Here is a 10,631-nt window from a genome sequence, read left to right as displayed (position 1 = left end):
TGGCTGATGGGCGTCCCCGCAGGCGGTGATGGCGGCGGGGCCGCGCGTGGACTACCTGGCCGGGTTCTGCTGCCCCGTGGGCGGGCTGGCAGCCGGGCGGCCCCGCGTGCTCTGCCACGAGGGCCACATCTACCTGTCCAACGGCAGTGCCTTCGTCTACGTCTACGACCAGGAGGGCCGGCTGCTGCAGGTGAGCCCCCACGCTCGCCCTTCTGCCACGGAGAAGGGGAAACCGTGGCTGAGCCCTGAGGTCAGGCCCGGGCGTCCAGCTCACGTGGCCCCAGGCCAGACCAGACCGCTTCGGTCGGTGGTCTTGGGTTGGGGCCCTGCTACCAGGCGTGCCAAGGTTTCTGGGCACAGCTGCCTCCGGAGCCCTTATTTGAGCAGCACAACCTGGTTTCCGGCTGCATGGAGACCCGGCTCCAGGCCCCGGCCCCTGTCAGGCACCACGCTCTTGCCACGAAGCCGCTCGCTTGGCATTGAGCATCACGCCGGGAAGCCCGGCCCTGTTTCTGCCACCGCCGGCCGACATCCTGCTGGCAAGTTGGCTTCTGCCATGGCCACTACCAGGCCTGGCACCACGGCCGGCCACAAAGAAAGGCCGCGCTGTGCCGAGCTGTGGGATTGCCACGGTGTCTTGTACCTCGCGAAGGTGCCCGGCGTCGTCTGTGCCTGGCCCGTGTCCCCACCTGCGTGGGCCCGGCTGGGCTCCCTTCCTCTCCTGGCTGCCTTGGACTTGGTGCCCGCTCAGCACGGCCGGTTCCCAGGTCGGGGGAGTCCCCGTGCCCGACGGACACTCCACAGAGGTGCAGATAACCGGAGGGCATCACCCCGGCAGCGCGGGGACCGGCTGTGGGCTCTGCAGAGAAGCAGATCGGACCTGGATCAGAGCGACTGGGGGGCAGTGCTGGGGAAATACTAGGACGTGGCTATAAATATCCTTTGTGTCGCAGAATGTAGGCGCCTCTCTGACCTTTTCCCTCCTCTTGTGGGGCCAACAGTTGTCATTAAATCGGAGAAAGGCTTTTCCTTTGAAAGAGGCTGTCAGTCCTCGCGTTCGTCACGCTGCGGATGTCCCCATTGTCTTCGCCGTGACTAACGGCTGCCTTTGCGCTGGGCTTTCTGCACTGCCTTTTTAATTTATTCTTATCGTTTCGAAGGCAGTCATGGCAGCGAGAGAAGGATTAGCCTCCTACACTCGGTTCTTTCTCAGGAGAGGAGCCCCTCTGGAGGCTTTTGCTGCCTTTCCTTCTTCCCATCATTGCGCAGCGGCAGGGAGCTGGTTGCTCCCTCTTCTTTTCCAGTCCAGCATTAACAACATTGTGTTTCTGCAGCACCCACCTCCCCAAGCACCATGCGGGCTGTCCTCTTGGACGTGCAGCCACGCCTGGGGTGGGACGCCTCCCAGCTCGCCCACCCAGAGCCCCGACTGCAAAACCATTTGTAGGGGAAGCGAGGAAACCCCCTGAAAAAGAGGTGGCGTTGAAGTTAGGGCGTGGACAGCAACATTGGCCAGGCAGAGCGTTGCTCCCGGGAGTCGACGTTTTGAGTGTTTCCAGGAAGCAGATTCTTTAATGTGCCGCTGGCATCTGACAGTACTTTCCCCTGTTCCCTTTATTAAAACGGAGGAAGAGAAGTTTTGTCATATGAAAACTGCAAATATTTGCGCTAAGTGATTAATTCTAGCATATGATGAAACACCTGTGTCTGCACAGAGCGTCCCTGTCAGACCGCGCGGGCAGAGCCCCACCAGCCCTGAGCCTGCGCTCCCAGCCATGCGGGGCAGGCCAGTAGTTGGTTATCGCTGCCCTGGCACTTGCCAGCACCCGCAGGGCTGGAGACAGATGGGCCAGGTCCTGTGCTAGCGGGTGGGTGTCCTGGCACTCCTGTCTTCCTCCCCCATGACTGCTGGGATAAGGAAGGGCTGAGTCTTTTCTGCCCTGCCATTGTGGGGGCAGCAGAGAGGCCGCCGATCCCCTGGCCATGCTGCCAAGCCACATCCTTCCCTCATCATGGGCCCTACTGACGCTCTCTCCTGCTGTTCTGCCCAGGCGGTGTATCGCTTCCCTGACCAAGTGTGGCATGTGGAGCTCCTCCCGCTCCACCGGCAGCTCTACGTCCTGTGTGCCAAGACCGGCATCTACTGCCTGTCCCTGGACCAGCAGAGCAGGTGAGGCCTGGCAGGAATCCAGCCAGGGCAGCCAGCTTTGCCTCTGTTGAGTAAAGCCCTGGCTGGCACGTGTCTTCTGGGGGGAAAGCCATCCTGAAATGCACCCGAGGCTGGTTCTAGCAACCCGTGCCGTGCCACTGTCTGTGGGGATGTGGGATGTCTGCCCAACCCCTGCAAGATTTGACTTGGACTTTCTCTCTCTGCTTTTTCTGGGTGTTGAATCCTTTAGACCTGCAGGGCTGTGCCAGTTGACTGGTAGCACCCACGCAAGCTCACCTGATGCGTGGCATCTGTCCCGCAGGCCTCTCGGGGCATGCATATGTCGCTGTTGCACTGTCACCAGCACCTGGGGTATCGGGCACAGGCTGATAAGGGCGTACAATCTCCATCGTGCTCCCCTGAGAAAGTGGTGGAAGGGTTAAGGTGTTTAAAACCATCAATTGCCTTTGCTCTCCAGCTCGGGTGCCAATGGCCTCTTGAGAGCTATATCTAAGAGCCCGAGTCTTCAGCGGGCCAGAGAAGGGGGGATGGAGCTGGCACTGGCTTCCTGGAGTGCTCTTCCTTGGTTTTCCTGAGCACTTGTCCTCCTTTGCTTGCAGGGTAACAGAGGCACCAGCTGGTGATGGTGACGGTGACAGCAAAGATGTCGACGGCCCTGCCAACGTGTTGCCCGTCAACGCGGACGCCTGCATCTTCCCCGACGCCGACCTGTGCGCCTTCACATTGCTCAGCAACTTCATCATCACGCTGGCCCAGGCCCAGGGCAAGTGGTGGATGGAGCTACACGAGCTCCCGGCCCCCAGCCAGGAGCCCCCAGCATGTCGGCACATCAGCAAGGTGGGCTTCTCCACTGGCACCCCGGCTGGGGGCGACGGGGATGCACCGGCGTCCCGCTTCCTCCCCGTGCTGTGCTGTGCCTTGGCCCCTGGCTCTGGGGATGGGCTGTGGTGCTCTGGGGGCTTCATCCTGTCTGAGCCACTCTTCAGCCTGCTCTTCGGGGTGGATGCTGCCATGCTGGACTCCCCCATGATCCTCGGCGGCTTCCCAGATGGGCAGCTCTGCTCCGTGCCCCTGAAGGCCCTCAGCGCAGCAGCAGATGCCAACACCAATGCCGCAGCCGGTCCGGACCCACCTGTGAAGGTGCTGCACCACCTGGAGGAGCCTGTGGTCTTCATCGGCGCCCTGCGCACAGAGCGGCACGAGGCCGATGAAGCCGATGACCCGCCGCTGCCACCGGGGGACGCAGACTGTGTGGTGGCTGTGGGGCACTACGGCAAGCTGGTGGCCATCAAGGCAGGGCGCCGGGAGGAGGCGCTGGCCCCCGAGCTGCGGGAGTACTACCTACGTGGGCCGGTCCTGTGCGCTGCCTGCAGCAGTGGCAGCCGCATGTACTACAGCACCCACTCGGACATCTCAGCTGTGGACCTGGAGTGCGGCAGCAACGCCTCCGACTCTGAGGACGGGGACGACACAGCGGCGGGTGTCCTGCCGCCAGTCCTGGCTCCGGCCAGTTTAAGTATTTGTAGCGTTGTGGCGCTTTCCTTGTCTTCGCGGGCAGCAGAAGGTACTGCCGGCCGCGCGGAGCACGCTGCTCATGGGGGCTGACGGGGGCAGGGTGGCCTTGGCCTCGCTGCCCATTCCTGGTCCTAGCTCTCCGCCGTCCCGCATTAACGGTCCGGATTGGGCTCCGGCCGCCACCCGCTTCCGTTGGCTCCCCTTCGTTATTGTAAGTCATGTGTGTCGAGCGTGCCGCGGCTGGGACGGAGCGGGAGCCACCACGGTCTGGAGATGCCTGGCCCTGCCTCGCCGGAGCATGCCAGGCGGGGTGAACCGCACTGCGGGTCACCAGGGGGTGGGGCCAGGGCTGCTGCGTCCCAGACAGCTGAGGACAGATCCGGCTGGATCTCTGGGAGGTGGCTTCCAAAAGGCCATTCCCAGGTGCAGCATCCGGCTGAGGGTGGGAGCAGAAATGCTCAGTCCGCAGGCTACAGCCATGCCACTTCCTGGGAGAAGGGGGCACGGTGCATTCAGACATCTGGCATCTCTCAGGGAGCAAAACGAGGGTGTGTGTGCTTACCTGTGCATGCACATCCCTAGGCGGGTGCTGAGGAAGGGCACAGAGCGCACAGTTGTGGGTGGGGAAAGGATAGAGTGGGGCCCCGTTAGCTCTCAGCCCCTGGAGAGGATGGCATTGGGAGCACATGGGCACATGTGAATCGGGGTGCTTGCCAGTGGTAATGCCCCAGGAACGTAGCCTCAAGAGCCCAGTGGGGGTAGCAGAGCCTGGGGAGTGGCTGGCTGGCGCTCGGGTCAGGGCACAGCCTGCCTGCCTCTCCCTGCTTGGAGACACTGCGTGTCCATGTAGCCCCTGGTCCTGCAGCCGCCAGTCCCATGTCTCATGTTTGTGCCCCGTGGCTCCCGGGATTGTGGCAGGGGTGAGGCTTTGGGTTGGGGAGGAGCAGTGGGCTCCCCGGGGCCGTTGCGTGTGTGTGGGGCATGGCATGTGGCGTCCTGTGTCCTGTCATGCTGTCTGTGCCCGTGGTGCCCCCCGGCTTCCTTTGCCCATGAGCTGCTCCTCTGCGCAGCTCCGTATGAGCAGGGCCAACCTGCTGAGGTGGGTTCACCCCAGGGCCTCCATAGCCCCTGTGCCATAGCGCCTGTGGCTCCTGGCTCAGGGCAAGGCCCAGCCAGATGGAGCAGCATCCTGGCTCTTGCTTGTGGGGCCACTCGCAACAGGCTGGGGAACGATGGTGCAGGGGGAGCTCTGGGATCTTCTCCGGCCCCCTTGCTGGTCTTGCGCAGTTGGTAACCTGTTGCCTGACTGGCCGGCGGTTCTGCCTCTGCAGGGGAGTCGGAGCTGTTGGCTCTGTCCGCCAAAGGCCGACTGATGACCTGCGACTTGTGCAGCCCTGAGGAGGCTCACCCTGTCAGGCTGACCCCAGACAAGGCTGGCCAGAGGATCAAGGAGCTCCTGTCTGGGATCGGCAACGTCTCGGAGAGGTAAGGGGCAGAGGAGGTGATTCCAGCAGCCGCTTGTTCTCTCCAGGCTCCCTCTGCCTCCATCCTGGGCTCGGGTCTGCTGCAGCACGGGGAACGCTCACCTCCCCGGAGCAGTTCTGCCAGGACCTGTCTGCAAAGAAGCCCCATGCCCAACGGCAGTAAGAAGAGCCCGGGCTGAACCAGCACCATCTGCTGCCCTTTCCCTGCCGAAGCTGGCAGCTCTGTGCTCCCTTGAGTGGCAGACACAGGGCAGGCAGGACGCCAGGTGCTCCAGGCTGCCCAGGGCACCATGCAGGATGAGCATGTTCCCAAGGCCGTGCATGTCTCAAGGTTTCCCCTTGAACGAGGCTTCTCCCCAGGGTCTTCCTCAGCCTCTGGGCACCTGGCATTCCCTTAGCTCCCCTCCATTCCCTGCAGACCAAAGCCAGTGTCGGGCACCTTCCCAGGGACGGAGCTGTGCTGGGCTGGAGCAGGGACAGTCCTCCGTGGCAGGGACGGGCAGAAGGTCTCTGAGCTGTGACAAGCTTGGAGGGGCGAGGACCCCCCTCTACTAGAATTCAGGATCTACCACGTGCCCCAAGGGTGGCAGGGCCTCACTGAGCATTTCTCCTTAGCTGTGCATGCCCCAAAGGCTTGGCTGTCGCCCGAGCAATCTCCCTGCCCTCTGCAGAGTCTCTTTCCTGAAGAAGGCCGTGGACCACAAGAACCGGGCCCTGACCTGCCTGAACCAGGTGCTGGATGTCAGTGCAGCCCTGCTGTCTGGCCAGGACGGTGCAAAGCCCATCACATGCACCATCACAGCTGCCTGGAGCCGCCTGCTGCTGCGCGACACCTTGAGCGTCTCCTGCATGTTGGAGAACGCCAGCGACCACAGCCTGGAGCAGGGCTGGACCCTGTGCGTCCAGCTGCTGGCCGGCACCTGCGCCCTGGACGAGGGCACAGCTGATACAGGCACCACGTACACCTTCCCCGTGGAGCAGCTGCCGCCCGGGGGCCAGCGGGAGGTGACGCTGCCACTGGGCACCGCCGAGGATGCCAAGCTGGAGCTGCCACTCACCGTGTCCTGCGCGCTCTTCTACAGCCTGCGGGAGATCCTGGACAGCGGCCCTGAGGCACTGGACGACCTGTTCCCCGATGACTCGCCCCTCCTCTCCCCGGACAGGGAGGGCATCTGCCTGCCCCTGAGCGAGTGCACCATTGACATGCTGCAGTGCCTGCGGGTGGGCGAGGCCGCGGGACCTGCCTCTGCCCCCGACCCCGTGGAGGCTTTCTTAGAAACAGCCGGGGTGCCGGCTGAGCCCAATGGCACAAGTAGCAGCAACGGCCTGGGAGACGAGTGTCTGGTGCCCTCAGCCGCCTCCATCAAGGTGTCCTCGGAGTTGCTAAGGAGCGCGCTGAAGGACTTCTCCGCGGGTAGGTATCAGGCCCAGGCCGCCCCAGCCTGAGCAGGGCTCTGGAGAAGGCTCCCCCCAGCCCCTTCCCTTTCCCGTCCTCAGGCAGAAGGTCCTTCCTTTTACCCTTGGTTTTCCAGGGGATGCAGACTTACATGCCTGGGTATTGCAGCCGTGTCTCTGGGTCCGCAGAGAGCAGGGTCCCCCCCTGGTCTCTGACAGCCCATCCCAGTTCCGCGGCCATGCTGCGGCTTTACCCTGCATCCTGCTGCATGAGCTTGGGGCTGGGCCAGCAGCGACACGGCGGTGGGGTCTGGTGGGATGGGAGTGCCCCTCTGAGGCAGGAGCCAATGAAGTGCAGCTGCCAGCCGGGGCAAAGAGGCTAGTGCCCCGAGCCTTGGCAGAGCCCATGACAGGTCTGCTGGGAGAGGAGGATCCTGCCTGGCCCAAGAGCTGTGGCGGAGCCCCGTTCCAGCTGGAGCCAGCCAAGCCCTGCTGCAGGTGGCACCGTGCCTCAGGGCCTGCCTGCTGGGCCCAGTCTGTCACCGCCTTGCCTGTCCCGGGGACCTCGTCACTCCATGGGAATACTTCTGCTTGGAACCACCCCAGGGCTCCTGTCGTTGACTCTGCCAGGGCCCAAGGGAGGTGTGGGGGAGTTTATGGGGAGCAGGGCCCTGTCCGGGCTGGGTTGAGCTGTGGGTGGGGGTGCCGGGCAGCAGTGCACTTCCTCTGCCCTGTGCTCAGCCCAGGAAAATTGGGCTCTGGGGCTGCCATGGGGACGGTGGACCCAGCTGAGGGGAATGCTGGTGGAATGGAGGGGTGGTACGTGGGGAGGTAACAGGCCATCTCCTCGTCCCAGGCGCCACGCTAAGCTGCGCCACGCTGCGGTGGCTGCTGGCAGAGAACACAGCGGCCGAGGCGCTGAGCAGCCAGGACGTGTCAGAGGTGCGGGGCCTGGCCCCAGACGGAGGCGAGGTGCAGCTGCTCATCCGAGAGGCAAGGAATGGGTTAGCTCTGCAGGGATAGAGCCCAGCCCCGCTGCCCCACCCCGCCCCACAGGCCCAGCCTGGCCTGGGGAAGCCTGGAGGAAGGGGCTGGGCTCCAGGCTGCTCTGGCCTAGGAAAATCTCCCACCCCAGCCCCTTTCCTTCCCGAATCTGGAGGTGGGGGAGGGTGGGCTAGCCCTGCATACTGCTCCTGCTCTGGCTGCTGCCTGGAGCGCGGGTCTCCGGCTGCAAGGAGGGCATCTCTGACTGCCACCCGTGGTTGGAGACAAGGTTACTGGGCCATGGGAGGGGACGGGGGGCTGCAAGCCCAGATCTCCTCGCTTTGGCACTGTCCCACGGACGAGCAATGTTTGCAGCGAGGACCTACTCCCCTCTTAGGTGGCCATGAACGACCTGTGCCCGGCGGGCCCGATCCAGGCCGTGGAGATCCTGATCCAGAGCTCATCTCTGGCTGACCTGTGCGGGGTGCACCATGCTGTGATTGGGCGCATCCAGGTAGGTGATGTTCCCCCCGCACACACGCACGCCCCCACCCCCTTGGTGCTATGGCCTTGCCCACAGGTAGGAGCTCTCGGGAAGGCTGGGAGTGGAGTGTAGGACAGCCCACAGCTATGGAGGGTGGCGCCTCTGCCCCACCACTCCTAGGGCAGGATAGGGGGCACTGAGGGCTAGGTGGTGCCCCAAAAGGGCGCATGGCTTGAGTTGGGAGTCCATGCCAGGTTGTGCCTGGGACCCCTGGGGAGAAAGGGGTGAGGGGGCTGTCTCGGGAATGGCTGCCTTTGCTTGTTCTGTCCTGGGAGCTGGAGAACAGCAGCCCCCAGTGTGGGAGGCTGCTGCGGGTGAAGTGGTCCTGGAGCAGCCTGGATTCCCCCCTCCTTCCCCTGCTTCCCTAATGTGGCGGCTTCTGTCTCCAAGCAGGCTCTGGTGCTGGAGCAGGCGGCTCAGGGCTCAGGCCCGCCCGACCTCCGCATGCAGTACCTGCGCCAGATCCAGGCTAACCATGAGGTGAGCACTGCAGCAGGGCACGCGCTTCTGCAGAGTGCAGGGGCACAGCAGGACCGGCCAGGGAACCGGGGTCCTCTCCCAGGGGCTCTGCAGGACCGGGGCTTCCCCATGATGCAGTTCCTACAGTGTCTCTGACATCCGCACCACGGGGACAGCTGGCCCGCAGCAGCCTCTGATTCCCCCACTCCCCACTCTGTGCCCCCAGACACTGCTGAAGGAGGCGCAGGCCCTGCGGGACCGTCTCTGCCTTGGGGACGAGGCAAGTGCCACGGCGGAGAAGCTGCTGAGCATCTACCGGCAGCTGCGCAACCCCAGTCTTGTCCTGCTGTGAGCACAGCGTGCCCGGGCGGGCTCCCGGGATGGCTCCGGTCAGCCCCGTGCCCTGCCAGCCCCCCCAGCTGCCGCCAGGGTGGAGCTGGGCCCATGCTGACGACCTAGGGCTGGAGAGAAGGTTGTGCCGGGAAGACGAGGGGGGTGGGGGGGGGTGCAAGGGCAGAGCTGAGGGCTGGTGTCCGTGCGTGTGCGTGTGTGTGCCTGTATCGTGGTCGTGGTCCAAGCAGCACAGGGGGTCCCTGGCGCCCGTCCCGAGCTGGCGGGGCCAGGGTTCGGTGTCGTGGATTGTGCTCGTGACGCTCGCGTTCCTATGGCAGTCGCTTCGCTGCGCGGTGACCGGAGCGGGGCCGGAGCCGCGCCAGCCGCCCCCTCCCTCCGCCAAGGGCTACGCTTCCCGGCGCTGTGCCCGGAGCACTGGGCAAACAGGGTGCTTGCGTGGGGTGCTGCCACGCGGCCCCCTCCCCTGCTGGGCGCTGGCTGCAGGCCCACGTTTTTTACCGGGGGGGCTAGGGCCGAGGGCAGGGGGGGTGGATTTTTCGATATCTGTCATTTCTATAAAGGATCTGCCTCGTATCTGCGGTGCCACCTAGCCTCGACTCAGTTCTTGCCCTCCCGGCTCTGCGGCTCCGTCGTCTGCTTCTCCTTTGCCGCGTGCCCATCTTGCCAGGCCAGCATCGGGGATCTCGCTTCCCCAGCCCCACTCCCTGCCGGCTGGCCGCCCCCCTGCAGCTCCTGGCCCTGTTCAGGACGTTCTCCCAGCACCAAGCATCTCCGCTGGGTCCCTGGTGCTTCGCGGCATTGACGCCCACCCAGTGAGTCTCTGCCCCCTCCCCATGGTCCTGCTGTCCCGTGGCAGGGAAGCTGGGGCAGGTGCCTGGGATTAGCCCCCCCATGTGGAAGGAGATGCCCCCCGAGGGCCAAGCAGCCTAAGGCCTGGGCATTGGGTGGGTGGAGCACGGGGCTAGGACGATCCCATGCCAGAGAAGGGCTGATGTCCAGCTGTGCCAGGGGATGGGTCTCCCTGCCCCGTCTCAGGCCCAGGCCCCCTGCTTCCCCTCACTGCCTGCACTGGTCCCGGGGGTCGGGACCCTGTCCCGGGATGCACCAGCAGCCTTGGCAGGCGGGGATCAAATTCTGAAGGTCTTCCCTTCTGCAAGGGCCCAGCCGGGCTGCAGCAGGAAGCGCCATTGAGCCGGGTTCCTTCCTGCCCTGGTATTTCTGGAGCGGCCGGCGGGGCCAGGCTGCCCTAAGCCTGTGGTGCCAGGGGGCCCAGCCACCTGCGCAGGGCAGGCAAGAGCTGCAGCCTGGGCTTACTGCCTAGCCAGGGGCCGAGCCGGGGGCAGGGGCCACAGTGCAGCTCCCTTGTGTTGTCTTGTCCGATCCCTGCTGGCCCCAGCTGCCTCTCCCCCCCGCCCCACCCCACAGCTCTGTCCATCCATGCTGGCCAAGGCCCATCTGCCATGCCGGAGTGCCCGGCTGGTACCTGCCCTGGGCCTGGTGCCAGCCCTGCCCCACTTCGTGCCTCAGTTTTCCCATCTTTGAATTGGGTGACAGCAGCCTCCTCCCAGGGGCTGAGCTGCCTGGAGCCCCCTTGCAGGGAGCCCTGTGCTCCAGGTCTTTCCTCTGCCAGGTTTGGGAAGGTAGACAGCTCTGCCACCTCTCCCACGCCAGCTCCCTGCAAGGGGGGGAGCTGAGCTGGGCAAGGAAAACACAGGACCCCCTCGGC

General features: G+C 64.6%; 1 protein-coding gene across 2 annotated transcripts; it reads left to right on the top strand.

Annotated features, from left to right (window-relative positions):
* Positions 1-7: 7 nt before the first annotated feature.
* FAAP100 (Fanconi anemia core complex associated protein 100) lies at positions 8-9,478 on the top strand. Of its 2 annotated transcripts, none has more exons than XM_019515823.1 (9): positions 8-190; positions 2,052-2,170; positions 2,770-3,734; positions 5,017-5,170; positions 5,841-6,583; positions 7,421-7,557; positions 7,946-8,062; positions 8,486-8,572; positions 8,778-9,478. In XM_019515823.1, exons 1-9 carry the CDS (start codon positions 29-31, stop codon positions 8,901-8,903), a joined length of 2,610 nt encoding a protein of 869 aa, XP_019371368.1. In that variant the 5' UTR covers positions 8-28; the 3' UTR covers positions 8,904-9,478. The 2 variants fall into 2 exon arrangements, with proteins under 2 accessions (XP_019371368.1, XP_019371359.1); XM_019515814.1 differs by having other exon boundaries at positions 8,483-8,572.
* Positions 9,479-10,631: the final 1,153 nt, after the last annotated feature.

Source organism: Gavialis gangeticus, unplaced genomic scaffold, assembly GCF_001723915.1.
Source record: "Gavialis gangeticus isolate Ggan-Ray unplaced genomic scaffold, GavGan_comp1, whole genome shotgun sequence".
In the NCBI taxonomy this organism is placed as follows: Eukaryota; Metazoa; Chordata; order Crocodylia; family Gavialidae; genus Gavialis; species Gavialis gangeticus.
Note: the sequence above shows the minus strand (reverse complement) of the source record. Positions and strands in the feature narration are given on the sequence as shown.

Bases quoted from the DNA above. Each gene is read 5' to 3' on its own strand.
- FAAP100 (XM_019515814.1), top strand. From the start codon at position 29: ATGGCGGCGGGGCCGCGCGTGGACTACCTGGCCGGGTTCTGCTGCCCC. The intron at 2,171-2,769 runs GTGAGGCCTGGC...CTTTGCTTGCAG, and splicing joins TCCCTGGACCAGCAGAGCAG to GGTAACAGAGGCACCAGCTG. The intron at 8,573-8,777 runs GTGAGCACTGCA...CTGTGCCCCCAG, and splicing joins AGATCCAGGCTAACCATGAG to ACACTGCTGAAGGAGGCGCA.